Source organism: Hypoxylon fragiforme, assembly GCF_022984875.1.
Source record: "Hypoxylon fragiforme strain CBS 206.31 chromosome Unknown GGS25scaffold_8, whole genome shotgun sequence".
Classification (NCBI taxonomy): domain Eukaryota; kingdom Fungi; phylum Ascomycota; class Sordariomycetes; order Xylariales; family Hypoxylaceae; genus Hypoxylon; species Hypoxylon fragiforme.
In genome coordinates this window covers 1,202,119-1,227,043 of record NW_026054763.1, presented here as the reverse complement: position 1 = coordinate 1,227,043, position 24,925 = coordinate 1,202,119, and the positions used below count along the sequence as shown (strand labels likewise).

The following is a 24,925-nucleotide window of genomic DNA, read 5'->3' as shown; positions in this document are numbered from 1 at the left end:
TCCCCTTATCCTGGGCTCGTTATTGCTTGGGTTAAGGCACCTAGGATCTATAAAAGCACTACCATCTTCTACTCGTATTAATTATGTAATAAAAAGAAGAGAAGTATATGATCTACCTACCTATTTAGAATGTACCTAGGTAAAGGAGTCTCGAATCGAAAACCCCTAAAAGCCGAACTAGGTACTACGACTACCACTACTAAAAGACAAGGCCCCAGTAACGCATCAGCCACACAAGCAGTACAGCTAACAACAGATACACAACAAACCCGAACGAGAAGGGCTCTTGCAATGCATCCATCATCCTCATCCTGTCACCCCTATTCTTCTTCTCCCCCTCCTCCCCATCTCCCCCCCTTTGCCCCCTCCCCTCCCACGGAACCACGACACCCAAATCCCCCAACACCTGCGCCGCCGTGATCCTCGCCCCCGCCAACACAATCGGCACACCCGTGCCAGGGTGCGTGCTAGCACCCACAAAATACGTATTCCTCAACCCCCTCGCGCGCGTGCGCGGGCGGAAGGACAAAACGTTGAAGAAGCTGTGGCTGAGCCCCAGGATGGATCCCTTGTCGAGGTTGAACTTGGCCTCCCAGGCGCGCGGGTCGTTGACGATCTCGTGCGTGATGCTGGTGCTGAGGGGGGGGCAGCCGGTGCGTGTGGAGATGGTGGAGAGGACGGCGGCGCGGGCGCGGGAGACGAGGGAGGCCCAGTCTTGGTCGTGGGGGAGGCCGGCTCCTGCCTCCCCTCCTCCTGTTCCCCGCGACTCCCGCAAATGTCCCGTCGGCACGAGCGCGATCACAGAGTCGCACCCCTCGGGCGCCGCGGAGGGGTCGATGCGACTGGGGACGTTGATGTAGAAGCTCGGCTCGTCGGGGAGCGACTGGCGGTCGAAGATGGCGTCGAAGGACTCGCGGTACTCGTCCGCGAGGAAGATGTTGTGGGTTTGGAGTTCCGGGATCTGGCGGTCGAGGCTCCAGTAGAAGGAGATGGAGCTGCAGGAGCCGTCGCGCTTTTGTAGGGAGCGGCTGTAACTGGACGTTTGGGCTGTCTGCGGGAACAGGTTCCCGTACGCGTACACGAGGTCCGCATTGACCACCACGACATCCGCCTCCAGCACCTCCCCCGACTCCAGCCTCACCCCGCACGCCGTCTTCTTGTCCTCGCCCACCAGAATCTGCTCCACCGGCGCGTTAAGTCTGTACTCGACCCCGAACCTCTCGCCCACCCTCACCAGCGCCGCGAGCACCGTGTGGAACCCGCCCCTCGGATACCAGATCCCCTCCGTCAGCTCCGTGTACTGCAGCAGCGAGTACGTCGCCGGGGCGTCGAACGGCGACATCCCCATGTACATCGTCGCGAACGTGAACACGCGCCGCAGCCTCTCGCTCTCGAAGTACCTGCTCGCGCGCCCCCAGATCGTGTGCAGCGGGTGCATCTTCAGGCCCGCGGCCACGAACCGCGGCATCACGAGGTCCCAGCACGACGTGAAGTTCCGCCTCAGCACCTCCGACACGCTGAGCTCGTAGTGCCGGTGCGCCTCCCGCAGCCACGCCAAGTACCTGCGGAAGCCGTCGGCGCCCTCGTAGCGCTCGATCTGCGCCTTCATGCGCGCGAGGTCCGTCGACAGCTCGAAGCTCGCGCTGTCCGCGAACCAGACCTTGTAGTTTGTCGGGCAGCGGAGGAGCGTCACGCCCTCGGCGGCGAGGGAGGTGTCGAGGTCGGCGAAGGTCTCGTGGAAGAGTTTCGGGAGGAGCAGGAGGGAGGGCCCTTGGTCGAAGCGATGGCCCAGGTGCGTGAGGAGGCTGCACCGACCGCCCGTGAAGGGGTTCTTCTCGAGAACGGTTACGGAGAGCCCGGATTTGGCGAGGCGGGCGGCGGTGGCGATGCCGCCGGCTCCGGCGCCTGTGATTGGTGTTAGAGGCGGTTGCCGTGAGGAGGAAAGGGGAAAGGGGGTGGTGAGATACTGACCAATGACAATCACTCTCTTGCGTTTTTCTTTAGACATCTCTTACCGTACTCTTCTCACGATACGGGACCAATATGACAGATATGTATGTAACTAACCTTTATTCCACCACACCGCAACGATACTTGAGAGAAATGAAGAAAGCTACAGTAGTTAAGTTCCTGGAAATACGATGAGAGTAGCCAAATGCCTAAAAATCACTTCCCCTAAAAGCATTATATCCCAGTGTCTCGGGGGTGAGGGCTTGGTTTAGTAATCTAACACAATCATTTCCTTGACACCAGCATCTAAGAGCATACGGATTTCTCGGATTACTCGTAGACTTACTTACATAGACATCGTATATAACATGATCTAGGTTTGTTTTGGTTTATGTCCGTATCGTCCGGGGTAGGGTTAGTTACATATGTAGAAAAGTAGGACAGGTACATCGTATCCAGATCCAGATCCAACTTGATGATTCATCATCCGGATTCGCAGTACGGATTTCATACCAGGATTTAAGTCCAGACATATTAAACGCACAACCACGCAGCTGAGTAAGATGACCTAAAGCCTCGTGCCTCGTAATGAATGCCTCCTATGTAATGCAGATGAAATGAAACCCATAATTCCTACGCCACGCTCACATACCAATACTCGCAAACAGACATCCCCCCCACCATCAATTTATAGACAAATTCTTCCACGCAACCCATACACGTCTCGATAGAGGAACTGTTGCCCGCCCCTTTCGGGTTCTGGAAGGGGCAGCAGTCCTCTCTCGTAGTACACGTCCTATTTCCATGTAACTCTCAACGGCTACAATCAGTGGCCCACGTACTTCACTAGGCAGCGTATCCATCGTGTCTCTTGATCGTTCGTATTCCTTGAATGCCCGATCTAGCAACTTCTGTCGAAGTTTTTCTACTCTCGGCTGCGTGGGATCCTTGATAACATCTTGAGGGGTGAGACTCTCCTGCTTTAGCCAGTCTGTTGGCAGATAAACCCGACCCATTTCCGCATCTACTGCTATATCCCGAGCGATATTGATATACTGTAATGCATGGCCCATTATTTGTGAAGCCGTAACCAGAATTGATTTTTGATGGTTTGGAAGCTGCTTCTCGCTGTGATGAAAAACGAGCTGCAGGCACAATTCTCCAACTGTGCTTGCGACCCGGTGTGCGTACAACTCAAGATCGGCTTCGTCATTGATAGGGAACTGCACATTTTGTTGTCCTTTGCCAGATTGATTAAAGGGGAGATCCATTTTAAACCCTTCCAAGAGCTCGTAAAGTGGCTCGCTTGGAAGAAATTTGGTTGGTAGGAAATTCGGCGCAAATCTCGTCGTTCCTGAAAAGTTGTTATTCACAAAGGCTTCCACAACATTTCCCAAATCAGTCGATCGCTTATGTGAACCATAAGCGAGATCTAGATAGTCGGTCAGTGTATTGATCCACGCCAAAGCTTCATTGCTCGTGTGCGAATCATCAACCAAATCATCTGCTACTCTGCAAAATGAATACCTAAAGCGTGTCAATAAAGGCGGAAGAGTGACTTTAGGGGTGGGTTGCTCACAAGAAAATCAAATCAATCCGAAGGCGACCAGGAAAGGCCGCACTAGCCAAATAAAAGCTCCTACTTTTTCGTTTTAGGACTTTCACAGCCTCTCGTATACCTCTAATCCGATCCATATCATAGTTTGCCGGGTCAAGATGGAGGCCCAAGACCAGAAGACTGGGAGAAGGGAGCGCCGGAACAGTTGGAAAGTGTTGAGGAAATGTGTGGAGGACTGCCAATGCTCTGTCGAATGCAACCAAGCCGAAGACAATCAACGTGTTGGTCGCGAGGAAGAAGACAGCCTCTTCCAATTCGAGGCTACCCCATATACACCAGCCCAGCTTCGTTCCAGATTCAATGGCCCAAGTGCCACGGCCCAAAGCGAATTCATCCACAATCCAGAGGTAAAGTGTTGGTACGATTATTGGGATGCCAACGCAGGTTAAAGGGAGCTTGAGCCAGAAATAGCCAGAAAATGACCATGTCAAAAGAGTGAATGGACAGGCCCATATTAATATGAGTCCAAGGTATGTGCCTTCACCCCCTTTTCTGAAAAGATAGATGCCAATTGCGACACACGCAATCAAGAAGACTTGTCCCCATGTCCTCACCCGCCGGATCGTTGGTGGGGTTTCATCCTTGTTGGTGAGAAATTGAGCATGGAGAATAGGCTTATTGATTAGAATATAGATCATGGACGTGATATAAGTTTGTATGACGAAGAAGAACAATTCTTCGACTGGTATGCCATAGAGACGCAGCCCCACTATGGCATTGGGAGGATAAGTCCAGATGCCATGGCGAATTAAATACGAATCCCAGGGGAGCGTGGCAAAGAAAGCGACGAGTATCAATATCAGAGTCTTATACAGATCCAATTTGGTGAGTAAGGGCCTCAAAACGAGTGTAAGGAATATAGCCGGGGGGATAGTGTACTTGAGATGTCTACTTGACGAATTAGTCCCCAACACGTTCGCTGTCAAGTGGACTTGAGATGCTTACACAAGGGCATATTCGTAGGCCATAGTGAGTGTTAAAACCTAGAAACCTAGTAATAAGTGGTGAGTGGTAAGCGGTAAGCGGTAAGCTTTATTAGCAACCACACACAACGCAACTCAGTAACATGTTATAAGGTTTGGTGTATGATATCAATCAACTGCAAAGTGAGCATAGCCAACACAACAGGTCCTGATTATTGATTATTGGACATGTCAGCAAATTCATTCATACGGTCAAGTCAAAGACAAAAAAAGATTAACTCCATGTTGAATTCGGACTCCGGACTTATAGTACTTAGCATTGGGGTGTGTAGCACACATGCACAAATGAAATTGGTATTCGTAAAAAAGTAAGACAATACATAGCAGTCATGATAACCTTCTTTTGGTTATGAGATCATAGAAGTTTGTTGTGTGTAAGTTGGTGAAGAAGAGGAAGAAACGGAAAGGCTGGAAAGGAAGAAGAAAGGGGGAAAAGGGGAAAGTTGTGTGTGACAAAAGGATGAAAGCAAGATAGAAAGTGAGACAAGGACAAGGGGGTTTTTGCTTGACTTTCCAACTTAACGCCAAGACTTAGTTAGTAACTTACATAAGCTAAACCCCAGATCAAGATCAAGATTGCGCTAAGAAAGTTACCCAGGTTAGTAATTGATTTTCCTGGTACTGAGGTACTTGGGGAACCAATCAAGATAAACCTCTCCCGTCCCTCGGGTTCGTCACGGTTACATTCGACCAAGATCTGTCTCACTTTCTACCGAAGAGCCTCAATTTAAATCGCAACCCCCATCCAAATTCCTAATTTCCTACTTGAATCTAGAAGAGAGAGAAATCGATCCTGGGCCTATGAACCTAAATTGAATCAGCTCCATATCATGTTGCCCGGCCGCGCCAAAGTCGCCCAACACCTCTGCCGGCCGGCGATATTCCCGAAGCAAAACACGCAAATATGTCGAATGCCCATAACAACTACGACGCCATCTTCCAACTTATTGCTTCTCCCACTAAGCAAATATAGACTCTTCACGACGTCTCCACCATCTTTTGCCACCACCGACCAATCCAAAACCCAAGGCCCCATAGGCAATCCTGCAACAGCCCCGATACCCCCAGAACAACAACCCGAACAACCTGAACAACCCCCAACAACCGAACCAACCCCCGTAGACCAACCGCAAACCCCACACCGCCGCCGCTCCCGCGCAATCTACTACAGCGCCGTCTTCCTCCTCGCCGGCCTCTCCTTCGGCACCCTCCTCCGCCTAACCCTCTCCCCACCCCCCCTGCCCGCCCCCGGATCCCCCGAAGACCTCTACCTAATCTCCAAGATCCAAGCGCGAGGCTCCCACCTCCCCCTCGTGCGCGCCCTCTCATCCGACCCAGCCTGGACAAGCTGGGACGCGTACTCCGGCCTCGAGGCCGCCGTGTCCACACACACGCAACCGATATCCGTCGTGCGCTCGCGCATAACCTCCGGCCCCCTATCCGGCTCCAACGGCCTCGCCTTCCAGCGGATCTTCCACAACAGCTCCACCGGGGAGGTCGTGAGCGTCGTGTACTTTGGCCCTTCGACGGCGGGGTGGCCCGGGATCGTGCACGGCGGGGCCCTGGCCACGGTCCTGGACGAGAGCCTGGGCCGGTGCGCGATCCTGCAGTTCCCCGCGCGCACCGGCGTCACCGCCCGCCTCGAGCTGACCTACCGCTCCCCGACCATCACGAGCGACTTCTACGTCGTGCGCACCCGCCCTATAGTTCGTGAGGGCGAGATCGACCCGGCCAAGACCGCCCGCAAGATGTGGGTCGAGGGCACCTTGGAGACCGAGCACGGCCGGGTCTGCGTCGAGGCAAAGGCTCTGTTTGTTGTGCCTAAGGGAGTCAAGCTAAAACCCCTCGTAGAAGGGTTTTAAAAGTAAAAGGCGGAGGCTCTACATAACTGCATGTATTGATGGCAAAGTAGAAACCCAAGGGCCATTGGGTGTCTTGGGTGCCTTTGTTGCAATGAATATGGCATTTTTAGAAGGCGTTGGTAGCATTATTGAATCATAGAGTACGATACCAAACGTATACAATAATGAAGCTATCACGGTTATCCGTACCTTTACACATACATGCTTAGATACCTAGGTATTTAAGTAAATAGATATATATGACCGTACCAAGCTTCAGACTAAATATTTCCTTAGCAATTATTTTATTATCCCCGATTGCTGCTAGATATGATCATCTCGGAAAGAAAAAAAAGCCAATAGGCAACTGAATACATCTGACCATATATATCTTAACGCAGATCATTTTATTTCATTTCAATGATCTTCCCTCCATCCATGAATGCGCCAGCACAGTAATACATATATGAAGGAGGCTGGTAATATTCATAACCCCTCATAAAGATTGTGGCATCGTTGCTGATAATCGAGGTGGTTGTAATAGGTCGGCCCGTAATAAACCCAATTCTATTGAGTTTGTTGTTGGGGCTGAGTTACAGGTACCGATGGCTGCCGTGGTTGACCGTAGCCATGAGAAGAAGTACCTCGGCCCCCGCGATATCCTCCTCTCGGGCCACGGTAGCCACGACCTCGATACACCCCACCCTGCCCGCGCCCGCCGCGGTGACCACCACGAGGACCACCGGTTGTAGTCTGTTGGGAACTGTTGCCCTGCTGCACATTCGTTGTCTTCTCATTTTCGACGGGACTGTTGGAACCGCCAGGGCCTGTGGGCGGTACCTGGGATGTCGGACTACTACCCCCACGCCCATGCCCACGCCGGCGCATGAAAGGTCGTCTTGAATTCTTCGGTTTGCCTTCCACAGAGAATTCGATCTTCTTTATTGGGTCTTCGGCCATCTCGAGACCTTTTAGGCCAAGCTGGTCCCACTCCTCTTTTGGCGTTGTCCAAGCCTGGAAAACGTTTTCCAACTTCTCAATCTTCCGTACCTCCGGCACCCAGCTACGTACATATTCTCCATCTTTATCGTAGTCGAAGGCTTGTTTTACAGGATTGAAAATCCGAGCCTCCCCTCGCGGGTCATTACCTACTCCAGCCACATACTGCCAGTTTGCCCAGTTTGACGAGACGTCGTAGTCGATCAAGCACATTTCGTACCATTCCGCGCCGTATCGCCAGTCGATGCTAAGATGCTTGGCGAGAAAGCTAGCAGCGTTCTGTCGGGCCCGATTCGACGTGTACCCCGTATATAGTAATTCCCTTTGCGAAGCATCGATAAGCCCCATCCCGGTAGTACCGTCAAATATCCGCTTCACGATCCTAGATATCTCAAGCGCGGACTCTTTTTGGCCTTCTGTAGCTCTACCCTCCTTGGCCGATTTCCACTTATCGCTATGATCGTCTCGAAATCCGGATTTGGAAAAGAGCTTCTCCTTGAATTTTCTTGTGCAAAGCCTCATGTAATCACGCCATAGCAACTCGAATCGTATAGCTTTCGTTCCATCGTTTTCGCCTTCCCCATATCCTTGGGCCTCGTTCATCGACTCATCTTCCCCATCCTCATACACCACAAGTCTATTGTGGATCTGACGAGCTGTCATACACCCTTGCGCGAGGTAGGCAGACAGCTTCGTACTAAAGTCACTTCCCAACAGCCCATTACGTGAATTCTTATACGAGTAAGCATTCCCAGACTTGATCAAATAATCTAGCCTGTCGTGAGCGCTGTCCTCTCCACCGCGAAACGGGTGGGCTGACTCAGCTCCTTCAGGTAATGGTCGGTCTTCATACATAGAACCCTTGATTGGACGCAATAGTGCCTTTTCGAATTCTTCGTACGACGACGGGATCTCGAAAGGTGCTTGTTGACTAGGGATCTTAGATTTGTCGATGGGATTGGGCAACGTGTCTTTTGAGGGGGCGGGCAGATTTGATCTGGGTTTTTCTCGAAGCGGCTCCATCATTTTCCTGTAGGAAGTGAAGACATCTGGAAGCTCTTCGGGAGTCTCGAGCTTTAGGTCCCGACTAAGGAGTCGATGTCAGTGAAGTCTATCCGTATATCGTAAACAACACTTACTCGTCAACAAAGTACTTCTCATCAACCCATTGTTGATAGTCTATATTGAGGTTTGTGCAAGTCTCTGATATTGCTTTCTCGTCTTGTGCCTCCTCGTAACCTTCCTCCCCTATTGTCCATACACCCCCGATATGGGCATCGTCCTGTCGCAATCCATCAACAAGTGTCTTCAGCACTTCACCATATCCTCCTATCCTAATTACCAAGTCACTGCCTAGTTTCTCGAGGTTTTCTTTCAAATTCCAGATTGATTGGGCGATAAAAACTGCTCGATGAGGCCCACATCTCCAATAGCGCCCAATCTTACTCTTAGCTTCAGGGTAAGGTGATTGGGCTCCTTCGTTCAAGAACCCCGAAACCTCGAATTGATGAGGAAGCACGACATAGAGGGGCAAGATATGGGTAAAGCCATGATCGGAAGTAGAAGCGAAATGATGCAAGATAGGATTGTCATAGACACGCAAGTCGTGGCGTACGATGTAGATAAGAATGTTGTTAGTCGACATGACGGTTTGAAAAAGAATGATGTGGAGACATATGCCAAATAAGGGATTAGAGTTGCACTTTGAAGCTATAGCTCCTTATCAGGAGAGCGAATAGGAGTATTAGACACGAAGGAAGGTTGGAAGTAAAGGCAATAAAAAGGTTTCTGAAGTGATGATTTGTGCTTGGCAGGAACTGAAGTTCGGTGGAGCTGTCACAACTCTGATGAAATACTGAAAACCGAAATATAACAGATCAGCCAAGGCAGCAGTTGACGTCTTTGATAGAATTCCCCTTGTGATCCTACTTGTGAATTTAGCATCAGTGTATGCACTAGGATCGGCGCTAGTGGTGTAGCATGAGGATAGAATACCTGACGAAAGGATAGGAGTCTGGGCTATAAGCTCGATTCTGGATCGAGAGGGGGTACTCAACACGAATCAGATGCTTGTGTTTTCCTCGTTATGGCCGGTCTGCAGGAGAGTAAGGCTAAGCCCACTTACATTTGATGGGGCCAGTCAGGGGTTTATGGTGTCTAAAGGTGAACTAGAGACCGCTAGACTTTTTTTCTGGAAGGGGCAAAAGCAGTTCCAAATCAAGGTGTAACGCCCTTAGGTTCCGGAGCAGCGCTAATGTACAGAGCGCCTCATCAGAGTACTTAATGTGTAGGTGCCGATGGGGGCAACGTGGATCTGATATACGTATCCGAGAGCCAGGAACCTCAAGTTTCACGTCAGTCCGGTAAAGGTAATTCCACGATGTTACTGATGACTTCAGCCGAATCGGGCGTCTTCTAAGTGAAGAACACACAGGGGGCAGTGTTGATTCGAATAGTTTGTGAGCAGAAGTACGAGAGATGAAAGAGAAGTACCAAGGGAGGCTAGGAAGAATACGATATATGCAAAGTGAGACTTCAGCAGAGGCAGCTCTGTGGCAACGCAGACTTTCGGTCAAGAACAAGAAAGACCATCGAGTGTTATGACGATCCACTTACAATATAAGGTAGGGACATCTCACGATGGCAAGGGATAAGTTTTAGGGGCCCATATATGCACCCTGGACCCAGTCGACCTAGACCTTTGGAGACTCGAGAGAGGTGAGAGGTGAGAGATTCTGGTGAGATATCGGGCAGCAGAGCACACAAGGGTGGAAATTGACAAAATTGACTTGTCCAGCTGAAAAGCGGAGGAGTTTCCGAGGAAAAGGGACTGTCTAACTGTTACAACTGCTACGTGTAGATCCATGATGATTGATGTTGCTGCAGTAGATGTATCGGCGATATGTGGTATATTGGATGAGAAGAAAGCGTACCTGGCTCGAGCTGCCATGATGCCCAGATTGGGGTCCGGGGGTTAGAGATCGGGAACCGTAAAATAAGATTTTAGAGGGGACCGGAATCCACTAGGACGTTGACGTACATTTGCGGAGCACTTTCTTTTTAAATACTTATTGGTTGGTTTTTGGTTGGGTTCTAGCTGGTTACTTTTACTATCGGAAAGAACGAAGTCCCCTGTCTTTTTGGAATACTTTGCCTAGGACCTAGGTATGTATGTATCGTCCTTGCCTATGTACATACATATACGTGCGTACGTACGTACAGCCGTAGAGACTTCCAATTCTAAACAGAAACTCACTCATATAATGAGGCAATTGCATAGTGTAGTTCTTTCTATAAAGCTATTATGTGTCAAGGAACATGCTAGGTATAAAATACAAGTATCTATATACTACTACATAGTTGTAGTATATACATTACTATAAGTAGCAGTCTAGTACTTACATAGTGCCTACCTAAGAAATAAGAACCCTAAACAGCCCATGCCAAGATCTACAATGCTGTATGTACATACATGTATGCTACTGTGCTTAGGTAGGTACCAAGCCTATTAGGTACATATATGGTACATATGCAAAGATGACTATATGAGTACTGAGATATGACATCTACCTAGTGCCAATCACCAACAGAGGCTTCTATACTCGATCATATTCCTTACATACCTAGTATCTATGCGACGAAATCAAGAGAGAAGTTAATCAACTTGTCATATCATACACATTGTAAGAGTAGAAGCAATGGGCTTGAGTCGTTGCTGTCTACCTACATAGAAAAAGGAATATACTACACCACCGATCAAGCCCTAACTTCTGTGGCGGGGAGCAGGTCAGCATTATCACCGGTCTTGTCAACCATGAAGTTTTCGATCGAGGTTTCAAGTTTCCCATATTGGCATCGACTGGTCGCTCTTCGCTCCTCGCTGCCAGGAACCGACGGGATGCATCGGCAGTCTGTCGTGTCGTTGGAATCTTAATATCCGCACGTGCGACAATATACTATGTGCCTGTAACTTCATGCATACATTGAAGCTCTCGGGCGATATGCCATCTTAGGAATGGGTTTCGCAATCATTCTCCTTGGTACCTGATATATAAATCTCTTTGTTAAATGTATGTAGTGACTATTATATGATTGAAAATTCACCCCGTGTAATATCACTGTAGACGACGTTCTGATACGACTTGGCGGCACCAAGTTGGGTATGAGACATTCACCATTCTAGAACTTGACCAATTCTTTTTTTATCTGTTGAGTTGTAACGAACAGTCTATCGTGTATTTTAGAAGGCAAATGTTCCGTTACACAACATCCCATCTCAGAACTCATATTTCACAACCGGTTTTGCGCATATGATGATCGTCTAAAGTTTCATAGGAATGCCGGTTCTCTTCTGAACATAACATTATGGTGATGATGTAAGTGATAAAGCAAATTATGATCATTGATCAGGCTACGGTGTATAATGGTCGAAGGTGCTTTCTTTTCCTTTCTTTTCCTTTCTTTCTCCCTTTTCTTCTTTTCCCTTCAATACTAGCTACCTACCAACTCAGCCCAGTCGGACTGCTTACATACCTACCTAGGGTAGTATTTACGACACAACAAGACAACTACTCACATAATAAACACGCAAGTTTCTTCGTGGAACGCCAACAATGCCTTTCACTCATACTGCCTCAATGGCGATGGGTGCCTTATTAACAAGACCCGTTCCTGTTCCGAAGCCCTGACCCGGTTTCATGAGCTGTCTTCACGTAAGGGCGAACCCTTGTGGAACCGCAGGTGCAGCGTGCAGCATGCAGCGTGATGCATGAGTTTCCTGTATGTCGGTTTACGATCCAGAATTGCTGGCATCGAGTGTGGCAATCGAACCAAGATTTCATGAAGCAGCCCCGAGAATCCCGTCTGCATACTTGCGGCAATGCAACCGAATTGTCACACAGCACAAGAATAGGCGAATAGCTCAAATGGATTCTCTCCGATGAAGAATTTCCATGCAGACGTTGATCTGATGAATTGTCGTGATAGCCAACATGAATTTCAGTATGGGATCCAGGCAAGGGGGAATCATCTTTGCGTTTAGGTAGTCTTTGGCGAGACGGGCTACACAAGAAGGGTCTTTGGAGAATAACCCTCTTCACGTGTTGCGATGTTTCGGTGAACACCAAATTTGCCGATTCTAACTAATATATTTTGAGTTATATGATACGCATTGAAGAGAAAATCAGAGTCGAAGTCCCATTCGCAACACAGGGTCAAAGGAAGCAATGTAACAAAGATCCCGACTATTATGCATCATAGGTTGGATCTTGCGAGTCCTCGAACTTGTATCGTTCACTGGGTCAGTACCTAGAAAGTAGCCCTGGAGGTTAGGCATATCCCACGCGGGGTCTCTTCCAGGTTTCCATCAATCTTGAATGCTACTGATCTATTCAGGCTGCAAAAAGAAAGTGGTTCTTGAGCGTAATGTTGAAATCCTAGCAGCTGTATAGTTAAGCAATATTTTTTCTTTTTACTGGCGAGCATGAATCTCTTAAGATCTTCCAACTATAGACACATCAATTGATAAACATATACATGTATATAGGTATAGGGTTGCGCATCAGATATATTACCATGATAAATATGACTGGAAGCTATATTTACTATAAGGCTTTTGAAAAGCTCTTTTAATTGCCTCGTTGGCGATCTTCGTGAGGCATGATAAAGAAATATATAGTATGTATGTATGTATATAGTAGTAAATAAGTGATAAATACCTAACCAATGAATCTCGTTAGATCGAAATAACGCAACTCTGTACTAAGGGTAGGTAGGCACTTCAAGTTCAATGTTGGTATGACGTCTCGGAGGGCACAATGTAAAGTGTCATATTGTTTTGTTTAACGCGGCAGCACAGTTCATCGCGTTCTCCGAGAGGTCTCCGACAGAATTCAGACATCGTCATATTATTAGTATTACCTGAGTAGGTAGTAGGTAAGTAAGTACTGTGTACAATTTGAATGTAAACATTTAAACTTACTATATTATACAAATACCAGCCTATCGATTAATCCCCCTTTCCTAGCAAATGGTATAGCGTGTGGCGCAGTTATGTATTTTCTTTTTGGCGGTCACAGAATCACAGATGTATTGGTTGTTGGTGCACTAACACGAAAGAAGTCCACGTAGTAGTGGAATAAGCTAATAAACACTAATAAACAGAGGTTGGTAGATATAGAAGAGTTCCCATATTAACAGATAAGCCAACATCACAACATTGACAGGAACTCCCCTGTAGGTACGTACTAAATATCTACCTGGGATAGGCCCGTCCTAGGGTGCTAAGCAAGGCAAGAACCAATCCGATCGTCCCAATTGAGGACTCCAATTACAGGGGAGGTCAGCCCGAAAAAGAGAACCAGCCAACTCACAATCAAATCACCATGTAACATGTAACTCTCTTTCCCTCTCACACATGCAATCTCAATCTCAATGCTCTATTATCTCTCACTCTCTAACTACTACGTACACAGTAATGTCCTACTAATGTCCCTCCTGCATGCCCAGGGCGCCTCCGGGTTCAATTCCGCCTCCAACTTTTTTTTTGGGATGAGGCTGAATTAATCCGATAAATCAGCACATCCTAGTTTTCAACATTTCAACGTCAACTCTTCTTGGTCTTTCCATGATTCCATCATTCCATGAATATCTCATAATAGAATATGCCCAAACCATTACATAGTAGCCAGTTCATTCCCAACCCACATCGGCATAAATCCACTTGCTCTGCGCAGCACCACTATCAGGCTGCCATCGGGCCGCCTGAACTGGCCGATCGACTGAGTGATTGGGTGACCGGGTGACGGATGACCGGCAAGCCCTGCGAGGGACAAACGTAGGGTCTGTCTGGCTTGTCGACATCTCAACTCTGACCAACGCGCCATTTCGGTCTCACATGTACTCCCTCTCACTGAGGCCTGAATCCTTGAATTGAGCCTTAGGAAACGAGAGTTGGGAGTTAGGAGTTGAGAATCTTATATTTTCTTCAACGGCATAATTGACCGAAGCTATTTTTCTCGGCCCCGCCAACATTAATTCATCTCATAGGACATATTCCATAATTCTTTTATTTTCCAATACCCGTGGGCGCCCACTCCAGTTCTCACAGCCATGGCGCCCACTTTAAAATCCAAATCCGGCCTCCGGGCGCGGGATAATCACCTGTCTCCTGGCGCAATCGCTGGAACGGTCGTCGGCTGTGTTATCGGAGGCAGCCTCTTGCTCATAGTTTTGGGCTTTCTCTACTTTTGGTGGAGACGGAAGTCTAAGGAGGCCAGGGCAGCAGAACTATTACCAACAACAACAAAGTCCAAGGGATCCCATCATAGGACCTTGTTCTCAATTCCAGGCTTTCTGCCTAGGCATACTCCTGCTACCCATGCAGACAGTCCGCCTTCTGCGAAGGATGATAGTGATAGAGCCGTTCCAGTCTTTGGTGATGATTCTGAATTCCATCAACAACAACCTATATACGGGAATGACTTAATGGGCAATCATGAAACTTATTACGCATCTCATAACTTTGGTCAACCACCTTTACCCCCGGGCATCGACTTCAATTTGCCACCTCAGCCGACAGCCTTCCCAAGCAATATCGATACGTCTCCAGGACATCAGGCTGCAAATTCCAGTTATTATGACACCAGAATCTCCATGGACTCGGATCCCGAGCAAGCACCATTACCACCGTCTAGACAGATGACTGAACTTTACGAGGCCCAACTCAGAGACTCACGAGAACATCGAAGAAGAAGTGGCTCCTTAACGAGTCGGATCTGGAGTAGCATCAAGAGGAAGCGTTCTACGCATTCTTCAGCACATGGAAACGTCAGCCCTCAGAATTCAACATCTCAGTATTTTCCTGCTTCGCCAGTGGAGAGTCCCATTGGTCTGAAGCCAGAGTCTAAACTAGAGTCCAAGAAAGGAGTAAGCTCGTCAGAATTCGCAACGAATAAGTATTTCGAAGAGCCTGGCGAAATATCTGAAAGCATGGGTGCATTAGGAGGCTCGGCAAGTGGAAACCGGGTGGGAAATGATCAGCAGCAGCATAAGAGACAAAAGCGAGTCGATTCACAGGAAGATGATTTCCTTCTCCGGACTAGTTCAGTGGTACGAGATACTACGGAGAAAGACCCCGAGCTGCCTTCAGCTGTGCTACGGAGTCAGGAGTCCTCTGATGGGTTACCTCATTTAGCTCAGCCCCAATCCGAGACCTGGCCCCAGGCACGTCTTGTGAGCCCCGACATCCCAGAGCCTATGGAGCTGGATGAGACACTGGAAGGTATTCATAGACGACCTTCCGTCTTGAAAGGCTCCCACTCTCCTCCTCTTCAACCACCAGAGTCTTTCGTGTCTCCCATGTCCATCATGCAACCATCCAACTCTCTGGAGAAAGCTGCCTATACCGACTTCCAAATGGAAAACTCAGCATCCCCTCCCACCTTTCCCACCTCTCCTCCTGAGATCATCACCGACCAGCCGGCGCAAGAGAGCGCTGACACCACCGCCCAAGAATACCCAGACGACTTCGATGCTGATAGCTTCCTCGACATACCTAGCGACGATGAACCTCGTCGGTCAGGCGACTCATACGATTACACTACCACGCCGGGACAAAGCTCCACGGATCCCTCCATGGGAAGGACGCCAGATACCCGGGTTACTATATCGCCGTCGCCATATCCAGCGGTCCATCAACAGGTTAAAATGGAACCAGAGTCGAGCTTATCGCCGGAGACTTCCAAGCTTTCACCACAGTCCCCCGGTCATATCTGTGAGGAATGCGGACGATACTTTGACCAGGTCCATAAACTTAACCATCACAAGCGTTACCATGATCGCAAACACGAGTGCCCCTACGACGGCTGTGATAAGAAGTTTGGTACCAAGACGCATCTCGATCGACATATCAACGACAAGCATGTGAAGTCCAAAGCATATCACTGTATAGAATCGACATGTCCCTACTTCCGAGGCGGCAAGGCCTTCCCGCGGAAGGACAATTGGAGGAGGCACATGGTAAAGAAGCACGGTGCGACACCAAGTGACCTCGAGATGATGGATGAATCGATGGGGTAGAACCTACTGAGATGGCCGTCCTACTTTACATGACGATTTCTACATGTCCGCCTATCGACTATTATTAAGACAGGACGACACTACAGGTGACATGGTGGGCCCATAATAGTATTAACGCAGGAGTCTACCCAAATCCATACAATATGGACCTATCTGGTAGCTGCTAAGTCTATACTTGATACCTATCCTCATTAGAGCTCTATCTATCTATGAGCCTTCTACCCTTCGGGGTGTGATGAGATACGCTCGGCATTATACCCTCACGGCGGCTTTGTTGGACGTCGGAATGCCCCAGGTTTTCTCCCCCTGCCACGACAGGTGTTGGGCTCTATTTATATCCGATATGATGAATTTTACCTACCATACACTTCTCAAAATTCGACACGCTCTTTATCTGCATACGTATAGGTATATACATTTGGTAATAGCATTTATTAAGGGCATATTTGGGAGCAAGCGAAGTTGGAACTATCTATGACTGGACTGGCTTATTATAATGCAGCCACGGCGGTAACAGTTTCTCTATAATATGTAAGAGAGACGTGTATTTCTTCACATGCAGTATGTAGATGTATTTACGCAGGGTGGGTTTACTTCTCACAGATGTGGCCATGATATCCGGGGGCAAAACGGGTGGATTATCTACTTAGTTAAAATGTTCTTGAGCAATCTACATACAATACGAATCGTTTTCAAGCTCTACATAACTATTAGCTTTGTAGCTTCTATTTGCATAGTAAGTAAGTAATTATTAGTTACCTGACGTCATTTTAGTATGTATGTACATGATATATATATATATACAGAACATCGGAATATAGAATGATGAAATAGGAGTAGAGGAAGAGGCAGCCAAGCAAAAGCTAAGCTTCAGAAGAGATGTGGGGGGGTTCGAACAGGGGCAGTGGGGGGAGTCTTTGGTTTGGCTGGCTCCCTCAAAACAGTCACAACCCTTGCCGCGAAACACGGAGAGGCTCAATTATCTGCCTGTTCGGTGTTAGGATGATCATCTCTCACAAGAATAGTCGGAGAGAATTGGCTGGCAGAAGAAGAAATAGAAAGCGAAAAAAGAGAATGCTGGCAATACTAACTACATACCTGTTTACCTGCCTAATTATCCATGATTTTTTTCCAAAGGAAAGGATCGTATGTGTCCGTCCTGTGCTAGACGGGAGTTTCGTGGTATATATAAAGCAGCCCCCTTTTTCCTTGGCATTTTGTTTCCTAGGCACAAACCATCCAACTACACTACTACACTAATAGCCGATTAACTGTCTGGCCTGGGGGATTCGAGTGTAAGTGGGTCATGATGCTCGTTTGATCTTCGTGATCCTAGGGAAGAGCAATTGTAATGAGCAGCAGCAGGTCGTAATTAACACCCAACAATTTTACCTTGTAGTATGTATGTAAGTATTCTGGAACGTCATGAAGCGAGAAAAAGGCTTCCTTGATATTTCTTCTTTTTTAACCAAACCTCTTTCCTTCTCCTCTTCTTGGTTATTCTTCTTTCTCTTTTCCAACTTCTATTCTCATTCTTTTCTAATTCTAAGCTCTTGACGGGCTAGGCTTTGGTTTTTTCTTGTGTGTGTATTCTATTTATCTATATTCACTCTCCTGTAATCATACCCTTATAATACCGTTTTCTTCTTCCCCGTTTAAAAGGTACCTTAGTCAGTCAGGATGTTGACCATCCGCTCCCTAGCCATCTTCCTCGCTCTCGGCGCTCTATCCGCCGTCGACGCAGCGCCACAGAACAACAGGGGAAACCGGAGTGGGAGAAAGAGCAAGAACGGAAATGGTGGTGGACAGCAGCAAGCCGCAACGGCGTTCCAGCAGGCGCAGCAGATACCGCAAGGTGTCTCGACCGCTACGGACGGGAGCACCATCTTGGACATGACTGCCCAGGTGAAGTAAGTCATGATGATCCCTTCCTACCTACCTAGGTAGGATACAGCTAACACCTCCCCTCCCAGCGGCCTCCCCCTCCGCTTCAAGGTCTCCGCTCCCGCCGACCAATTCACCACGGACTCGGGCGTAACCGGCGCGACCCAAGACGCCAACGCCGCCGGCGATTTAGGGCTAAACATCCTCCTCCACGGCGACGGCGGGCAATCCTTCTTCGACTTCCCAAACCAAGGCGTCCTATCCAACCTCGCCGGCGTCGCCGTCCTCGCGCCGGACCCAAATTTATTCTGGGGCGGCGGATCCGGCCTCGACCGCACCGACGGCGTCGCGCACGCGCAAGCCGTCTCCGACCTCGTCGCCACCGTGCTCCCCTCGGTTCTCGCCTTCAACGCGAGCAGCGTGAGCTTCACGGGCGTATCCGGCGGCTCGCTATTGCTAAGCGGATTCCTGCTGCCGGGCCACATGGCGCAGTTCGCGGCCGCGGGGCAGGAGTCGCAGGTGCTGCTGAACTGCGGCGGGTTAGAACCGCAGGTGGCCGTCAGCGCGGACAACGCGGCCGCGCTCGCCAACACGCGCATCCACTTCCAGAGCACGCAGCAGGAGCTCGCGTTACTGCAGCCCGCGATCCCGGCCGCGATCGCCGCGTACGAGCAGATCGCGGTGGGCGAGGGGTTGGATGCGGCTGCTGTGGGGGCGCTGCAGACGGTTGATAACTCGCCGGATGGCGGGCACTGCGAGTTCGATGAGAAGGATTTTGTATCGGGCGTCCAACTCATGGCCGACTCGTTCTCCGCCGTCATGCAGGGCGGCGACGGCATCTTGGCCGGCACCAACGTCAATGTGCTGAATCCGGTGGTCGGGAACGAGGACTTGTCCTTCTCTGGTGCCTCGTAGAGAAAGGGTGCTTCTCCTCCCCAAGGATGAGGTAGATAGTTTTAGATGGCGACAATGAAAAGAAAGAAAGAAAGAAAAAGAACTGGGCTTATATATACACACACCATAAGAACCCTCTGATAATCATTGCTGCATGTGCCTGTCTATCTGTCCACGTACCGAAAACTGTTAACCTAGACTGTTAGGGATAAGAGTTCACCTTCTAAACTTGAAAGTTTCCAAACTTTCCACACGATGATGTCGTGATCGTTGTAAAATCAAAGTATCTATACAGTAGGTGATTCAATAGTCTTATTAGGAGACTGGTACATTTAAAGAACATTAAATCAGTAGCTCCTTTATGGCAAACCCCAGCCCATACATAATGCATGTGTCTTCGTCTCCTATTCAGCCCATTCATAGATGCGCAATATGGTATCCATAGCTCCAGGCGCCAATATACTCCACGTTATATCGTTCAGAAAATAGAGAAAGTGATTAGGTAGTCTCATGTCGACCAGGCTCAAGAATCTCAAGATGATTAGATCACTCTTTGGTGACTACTCCTCTTCGCTAACATCGCTCTCTTGTGCTTGACTATCCCCTTCGCCCAGTTCGGCTATTAAGGCAGCTTCCAGATCCTCCTCGTCTAGGATCATGTCATCGGCCTCGGCATACTGCTCTGGTTGTACGTCTTCCATCTCTTCATCTTCTTCATCTTCACCCTCATCTACCTGCGGAGCTTGTTGAGCTGTGGTAGCTCCCTGCATCTGATGGTTGATAGGACTAGGCAGCTTGAAGTGTTCAAAATTGTCCTCGTCGTCTTCCTCACCATCGGCATCATCTTCATCCGCTTCTTCGTTCTGTTGCACGAAGTCGGAAAACCGGCGTATTCCGATAAGGTTAGGTGAGAAGTCCCGACTCACACTCGGGGCATCGCCACCTGGATTCTCAATGGTAAGACCCAGGTCATCGTCTGAGCTATCTTCCTCTGAGTCTGCTGAGGCCTGTCGTCGTTTGTTGGTGCTAGCAGGTTTCGGTGGGGGTTTCTTCTCAGGCATAACCAAAGATGGTTTCTCTTCTGCTTTCGCCTTTGGCGCGGCTTTTCGCGGCTTGGCTGCCGCCTTCTTTTCTTGGGTGCTTGATTTGGCAGATTGTTTATTACTGCCAGCTGGGCCTGTGGCCTTGGCACTGCTGCTACTGCTATGGCTCTCGAGCTGGGGAAATTCTCGTCGCAGACTTTGGGCATTATCGTTGGATGGGGTTTGGATAAGGTTCATGTTGAACATGGAATCGACTTTGTGTAGGACGAAGACCTCACGTGCGGCATCAAAGATTAGCACATACTGGCTATCCTCGACGCCGCGTGTGCCTTTGTATTGATAACGACCGCCGTCATCCTGGAAGGAGAGATCGTACGAGGCAGCAGCCTTCTTAGGGGCAGTTGTTTGTTTTATACGTGCTTGGGTAGGGGCGGTAGGTGATGATAAGGACGGCTTGTGGTTATCTACGGCCAGCGACTTATTAGTTACAATCTACCAACTGCCCAGCAAGGAAAGCAATTGAAAGCAGTGTAGGTTGTAGGTGAAATAGGATGCTTACACCTGACACCAGTAAAGATCTCCTTGGAATCTTTGCCGAGTAGAGCATCGCTCAGGACCACAGGGTATTTGCCAGCTTTGGTGGGATCGACCATCCCCGCGGCGAAGGTCGTCATTGTCGAAGGAAGCGTTGTGTATTGTGTATTGTTCGTTGTGCGTTATGGTGTATATAATGTTCGGTTGGATTGTTCAATGATATCGAAGATGTATGGTAGTTGGTATTTTACTAGTTGTATTGTACAATACCTACATACCTAAGTAGGCATTGATTGCATTGAATGTTGGGAAGAGTAGAGTAAGCAGTGAGGTACAGAGTTTGGGTGGTCCCTGTTTTATCTTTTCTTCTATTCCTTTGGTTTCCACCAGGAAGGTGCACACCTGAATCACGAAAAATGTAGAATGAATTATCAGAACTTTGATGGAAAGCGCATAGTAAAATGCAAAGTATATCTAAGTATCATGTAGTAATAAGGTTTAATAAGGTTTAATGGATTGGATATGGAGAACAAAAGGGAAGTTGCAGCGAACAAGGCGGGACGGCTGAACTTTAGGGTAGGGCGGGCTGGGCGAGCTAAGGCACATTAAGTACCTATTATTACCGAACCAACTCTCTAAACTCTTATCTACATATGTAAGATTAGGTATCTACCTACAGTACCTACCTACAGTACCTACCTACAGTACCTACCTACAGTACCTACCTACAGTACCTACCTACAGTACCTACTTATACATACATAAAGTCCCCTAAACTTAAACACTGCATCTTTGATCTATAAGTTCAGACAAGTTCAACACACAGATGAGGGAAAGATTGTGAGGCCCCATTAGCCAAGGTGCCGACAGTAGTCACACATGCTGGTCTTAATGTCTAGAGATATTGACACATGAGAACATTTGAATCAGGCGTACAAAGAACCAATTGAATCGGTCCCGAGGTCATTTTCGCTAGGACTATCATTCGTAGAGGTTCTATAGAAAGCCCATGCGTCCATAGTGGTAGTTTATATTCATCTATCCATGGAAGTTGCCTAGTACTTTCGCGGGTAGGAATACAAGTCACATTAACCGACGCAGCCCGGACAAGTAAACCTGATAAAAAGTGTGCTTGATTTATTCCCACTTCCCACCTGCACCTCTCCTTCCGCCCTCCTATCTACAATGCTAGAATACACAAGGGAAAGGGAGTAGTTGCTTTGATTACGGTGCGCATGTTGTCTATAGTACGGAAAGGTCGCCGAATTTCTCCTGATCATGGGTGTTAGTAGGGTATACCGGAATGGTGGCAGCATGTAGGAGAGCAACAGTACCTTGTATCCCGGAACGGTCCAGCGGCCCTTGGACACCAACTTCGCCGTCTTCTCGTCGATGGAGGGCTCTGCCGCGCAAACCTCATCCACAGTGAGCTCCTCGAAAGGTCGGGCAGTCTCAATGTTGGTAAGGGTGGCTTGGAGATCCTTCAGCTCGAGATCGACCTTCTCTTTGGTAGCCTCTGCGTTCTTGACGGCCTCCACCTCAAAGGCCTCAATGGCCTTGAGCTGGCGTGTGACATCGTATTTCGCAGGTTGGAAGGCCTTGAAACGCTTCTCGATTTCATCAACCACTGCCTGGTTCTTCAGGACGGATCGGTAGTGTGCGAAGTCAACGGAAGTCGGTAATTCGGAGAGAGCCTGGACCTTGCGGCGGGCATTTTCGTTGCGCGACTTGAAAGCCTGAAGGGATGCGACGGTCTGGCCGCGCAGGCCTAGAGAGGAGGTGACCTTGGCCCAATCGAGCTTGAGGGCGGCGCTTCGCTTCAGGTTGAGAGAAAAATCAAAAAATTAGCTCATCCGTTTACATTTCTAGTGGGGGTCTTGTATGTGCAATTGTCGATTGGAATGGATGTATTTCTCGACCAAAATATATCGGGTAACCACGGAGACATTTTGACAATGAATATGACATGATTTTACTTACTGTGGCCATTTTGTATGATGTGTTGAAGAAGGAAAAGGTAGGTAAGGAAGGAGTGGAGATGCGAAGCAATTCACAATTAGATGTAATTCGATTACTCCGGCAGCTTTGAAAGGTGGATGCTAACAATTGAGCCCATCCCTCCAGGTCCCGTGATTGAAAGTGATTAGTTAACGCTAAATCACATGACGCAAAGCCTACACACAGTCCTACACACAGTCCTACACACAGTCCTACACACAGTCCTACACACAGTTACATAATAACCCCTTTGGGTTTGGGGTTTTTTAGGAGGATGATGATGGTTACGATTATTACGATTACAATACTAATATTTAAGAAGCCATAAGAAGCCATGTTTATCAGCTTACCAGTGGGAATACATGTTCACTCATCATATTCAAATCATACATCATGATATTAGAAGCATACCTACCTAGCTTACGCACCTAGGATATTGTCTTAAGAATCATCGTCACCATCACTATGGGCATTACTATGAAGGCATCATCAAAATTCGGTCTAAGCTTGATCACGTCGGTTTAAGAATCCATTGCAAGGTATCGTAGCCTGTAATACACAGCCAGTCGACTTCCCTAATTTTTTACCCTGTAGACCTTTCCGTTGTCGCAATGCATCCAGCCGAAATAGCCCCCCTCGGTAGGTAGTGGAAAATCACCAACGCCCAGCCCCGTCATCTATCAAACACTCAATGCCATAATCGAATTGACTATGTCATTGTCGTTCTCTTTCAAGGCTTTCACAGCCTTGTTTCGCTTGACGTTGGCTTGGGTCATGACTAGTTCGATGTCCTTGTCCTCGAGTCCTTCTGCGTCAACCTCCTCCTCATCGTCGTCATCTTCATCCTTCTTCTCGTCGGCATCCTCAACAGCCTTGCTGGGCTCACCGTGGCTGTGATCATGGCCAGCGTGGTCGTGGTCACCACCAGATGCAGCAAGAGACTGGGCTGCAGCTTGCTGGGCTGCTGAGTTAAGATCCTCGATCTTGGCCTCACCGAACACGCTAGTGAGATAGTTAGCTATATTCAATTCTCAGACGGCAGCGATGGTAATTTCTTACATGTACGTGTTGCTGTTAGGAGACTTGTAAACCTCAGGGTTGTTGATGACGAATAAGATCTGTAAGTTAATGTCAGTCAAAATTTGATAATTCATGGATATATATCTCCGTAATGATGTGGTAGCTATTGCGGAGAGCAGGTAATTGTCTCTCTTTCCCGGAAGGTCTGAAGCTAGGCGTTCCGTAGTCCAAGAGGTATTAGACACACAAGCGAGGCGCTTTATGCGTGTAATCCCAGCTGTCTACCACAACCTGGATATATGCGCTCCAACCATTATTTTTGTTTTTTGTGTATGTATATCACTTACGTTCTTGGGTCGTCGAAGAGTCACTCGAGTGATGCCGGAGACACGGGTGAGGTGGAGCTTCTCGATGGCCTTGCGGGCCTTCTTCTCATTGCGGGAGTGCACGATGGCAGTGGAACCGGCAGCACCACCCTCGCCAACCTCAATCTCAGAGTCAGAGCTGTCGTCATCGTCATGCTCTTCGACTGAGACCTTCTTCGGCTCGTCATCGGGCAATTCCTCGACTCTGGGGTTGGCCATGGTGAATTCGGTACTGAGGATATTCAAGTTAGTGAATTTATTACTTTGATGTTTGTGCGATATTGGTGGTGGCCTGAACTGGAGGGGGGATGGGTAGTGGGATGGTGGGATGGTGGGACTTGGGATAGCTTTACTGGGGAATTTGGGAACGGGGTTTTTTTTTCTTCTTCTTTTCTTTCGTATTTTTCAATACTTCACTTTTCCCAAAACAATGAAAAATGGGATAGAATAAGAAGATGAAGATGATATAAGTAAAATCAATTAAAAGATAATAAAATAACTTACTTGAGGTCACAACTATTTGGAACTTCGGCGAACTATTATGGAGGTAGCGGGGTGATTGGTTGTACCTGAGCTGAGGGGTGGGTTATTCGGTTGTGGTGAAAAAAAAAAAAAAAACCGTCTCTGCAACTTTTTGATGCCAATTCTTTGGTCTAGGGCTTGTCGCAACTTTCCAACCGTACCGCTGATTTGTACGTAATCAACGCTAAGCCTAATA

The 24,925-nt window shown here is 48.3% G+C and overlaps 9 protein-coding genes across 9 annotated transcripts; 3 read left to right on the top strand and 6 right to left on the bottom strand.

Annotated features, from left to right (window-relative positions):
• Positions 1 to 59: 59 nt before the first annotated feature.
• Positions 60 to 2,320, bottom strand: GGS25DRAFT_410737 (phytoene dehydrogenase). Its single transcript, XM_049258494.1, has 2 exons — positions 1,972 to 2,320; positions 60 to 1,905 (listed from the first exon to the last, which is right to left on the bottom strand). Exons 1-2 carry the CDS (start codon positions 2,006 to 2,008, stop codon positions 200 to 202), a joined length of 1,743 nt encoding a protein of 580 aa, XP_049113813.1. The 5' UTR covers positions 2,009 to 2,320; the 3' UTR covers positions 60 to 199.
• GGS25DRAFT_503156 (Squalene/phytoene synthase-domain-containing protein) lies at positions 2,305 to 5,074 on the bottom strand. Its single transcript, XM_049262054.1, has 3 exons — positions 4,514 to 5,074; positions 3,530 to 4,456; positions 2,305 to 3,477 (listed from the first exon to the last, which is right to left on the bottom strand). Exons 1-3 carry the CDS (start codon positions 4,534 to 4,536, stop codon positions 2,634 to 2,636), a joined length of 1,794 nt encoding a protein of 597 aa, XP_049113812.1. The 5' UTR covers positions 4,537 to 5,074; the 3' UTR covers positions 2,305 to 2,633.
• A 171-nt stretch (positions 5,075 to 5,245) lies between these two features.
• Positions 5,246 to 6,686, top strand: GGS25DRAFT_410514 (HotDog domain-containing protein). Its single transcript, XM_049258492.1, has one exon. It carries the CDS (start codon positions 5,382 to 5,384, stop codon positions 6,411 to 6,413), a length of 1,032 nt encoding a protein of 343 aa, XP_049113811.1. The 5' UTR covers positions 5,246 to 5,381; the 3' UTR covers positions 6,414 to 6,686.
• On the bottom strand, positions 6,687 to 9,551 carry GGS25DRAFT_410541 (cryptochrome). Its single transcript, XM_049258493.1, has 4 exons — positions 9,517 to 9,551; positions 9,387 to 9,442; positions 8,531 to 9,319; positions 6,687 to 8,478 (listed from the first exon to the last, which is right to left on the bottom strand). The coding sequence occupies exons 3-4, from the start codon at positions 9,034 to 9,036 to the stop codon at positions 6,960 to 6,962; spliced, it is 2,025 nt and encodes a 674-aa protein (XP_049113810.1). The 5' UTR covers positions 9,037 to 9,319; positions 9,387 to 9,442; positions 9,517 to 9,551; the 3' UTR covers positions 6,687 to 6,959.
• Positions 9,552 to 13,763: 4,212 nt separating this feature from the next.
• Positions 13,764 to 17,171, top strand: GGS25DRAFT_503134 (uncharacterized protein). The gene has a single exon (XM_049262053.1). The coding sequence runs from the start codon at positions 14,502 to 14,504 to the stop codon at positions 16,467 to 16,469; it is 1,968 nt and encodes a 655-aa protein (XP_049113809.1). The 5' UTR covers positions 13,764 to 14,501; the 3' UTR covers positions 16,470 to 17,171.
• A 978-nt stretch (positions 17,172 to 18,149) lies between these two features.
• On the top strand, positions 18,150 to 19,268 carry GGS25DRAFT_524524 (uncharacterized protein; the record flags this gene model as incomplete). The annotated part of the gene is made up of 2 exons (XM_049264622.1): positions 18,150 to 18,379; positions 18,443 to 19,268. 2 exons carry the CDS (start codon positions 18,150 to 18,152, stop codon positions 19,266 to 19,268), a joined length of 1,056 nt encoding a protein of 351 aa, XP_049113808.1.
• A 55-nt stretch (positions 19,269 to 19,323) lies between these two features.
• GGS25DRAFT_410411 (RNA polymerase II transcription elongation factor-domain-containing protein) lies at positions 19,324 to 21,109 on the bottom strand. Its single transcript, XM_049258491.1, has 2 exons — positions 20,850 to 21,109; positions 19,324 to 20,754 (listed from the first exon to the last, which is right to left on the bottom strand). Exons 1-2 carry the CDS (start codon positions 20,962 to 20,964, stop codon positions 19,808 to 19,810), a joined length of 1,062 nt encoding a protein of 353 aa, XP_049113807.1. The 5' UTR covers positions 20,965 to 21,109; the 3' UTR covers positions 19,324 to 19,807.
• Positions 21,110 to 21,632: 523 nt separating this feature from the next.
• On the bottom strand, positions 21,633 to 22,898 carry GGS25DRAFT_503126 (ATP synthase subunit D). Its single transcript, XM_049262052.1, has 3 exons — positions 22,805 to 22,898; positions 22,159 to 22,641; positions 21,633 to 22,096 (listed from the first exon to the last, which is right to left on the bottom strand). The coding sequence occupies exons 1-3, from the start codon at positions 22,811 to 22,813 to the stop codon at positions 22,067 to 22,069; spliced, it is 522 nt and encodes a 173-aa protein (XP_049113806.1). The 5' UTR covers positions 22,814 to 22,898; the 3' UTR covers positions 21,633 to 22,066.
• A 336-nt stretch (positions 22,899 to 23,234) lies between these two features.
• On the bottom strand, positions 23,235 to 24,716 carry GGS25DRAFT_503125 (nascent polypeptide-associated complex, alpha subunit). The gene is made up of 4 exons (XM_049262051.1): positions 24,561 to 24,716; positions 24,190 to 24,439; positions 23,882 to 23,940; positions 23,235 to 23,824 (listed from the first exon to the last, which is right to left on the bottom strand). The coding sequence occupies exons 2-4, from the start codon at positions 24,424 to 24,426 to the stop codon at positions 23,503 to 23,505; spliced, it is 618 nt and encodes a 205-aa protein (XP_049113805.1). The 5' UTR covers positions 24,427 to 24,439; positions 24,561 to 24,716; the 3' UTR covers positions 23,235 to 23,502.
• Between the last annotated feature and the right edge of the window lie 209 nt (positions 24,717 to 24,925).

Coding starts and splice junctions, on each gene's coding strand:
- GGS25DRAFT_410514 (XM_049258492.1), top strand. CDS start 5,382: ATGTTGCCCGGCCGCGCCAAAGTCGCCCAACACCTCTGCCGGCCGGCG.
- GGS25DRAFT_503126 (XM_049262052.1), bottom strand. Junction 22,097..22,158: donor GGACCGTTCCGGGATACAAG/GTACTGTTGCTC, acceptor ACCCATGATCAG/GAGAAATTCGGCGACCTTTC.
- GGS25DRAFT_410541 (XM_049258493.1), bottom strand. CDS start 9,036: ATGTCGACTAACAACATTCTTATCTACATCGTACGCCACGACTTGCGT. Junction 8,479..8,530: donor GAGAAGTACTTTGTTGACGA/GTAAGTGTTGTT, acceptor TCGACTCCTTAG/TCGGGACCTAAAGCTCGAGA.
- GGS25DRAFT_503134 (XM_049262053.1), top strand. CDS start 14,502: ATGGCGCCCACTTTAAAATCCAAATCCGGCCTCCGGGCGCGGGATAAT.
- GGS25DRAFT_410737 (XM_049258494.1), bottom strand. CDS start 2,008: ATGTCTAAAGAAAAACGCAAGAGAGTGATTGTCATTG. Junction 1,906..1,971: donor CAAGAGAGTGATTGTCATTG/GTCAGTATCTCA, acceptor CACCAATCACAG/GCGCCGGAGCCGGCGGCATC.
- GGS25DRAFT_503156 (XM_049262054.1), bottom strand. CDS start 4,536: ATGGCCTACGAATATGCCCTTGT. Junction 4,457..4,513: donor GCCTACGAATATGCCCTTGT/GTAAGCATCTCA, acceptor TTCGTCAAGTAG/ACATCTCAAGTACACTATCC. Junction 3,478..3,529: donor CGGATTGATTTGATTTTCTT/GTGAGCAACCCA, acceptor GACACGCTTTAG/GTATTCATTTTGCAGAGTAG.
- GGS25DRAFT_410411 (XM_049258491.1), bottom strand. CDS start 20,964: ATGACGACCTTCGCCGCGGGGATGGTCGATCCCACCAAAGCTGGCAAA. Junction 20,755..20,849: donor GATCTTTACTGGTGTCAGGT/GTAAGCATCCTA, acceptor CGCTGGCCGTAG/ATAACCACAAGCCGTCCTTA.
- GGS25DRAFT_503125 (XM_049262051.1), bottom strand. CDS start 24,426: ATGGCCAACCCCAGAGTCGAGGAATTGCCCGATGACGAGCCGAAGAAG. Junction 23,941..24,189: donor CTCTTCGACGACCCAAGAAC/GTAAGTGATATA, acceptor ATTAACTTACAG/ATCTTATTCGTCATCAACAA. Junction 23,825..23,881: donor CCTAACAGCAACACGTACAT/GTAAGAAATTAC, acceptor CTATCTCACTAG/CGTGTTCGGTGAGGCCAAGA.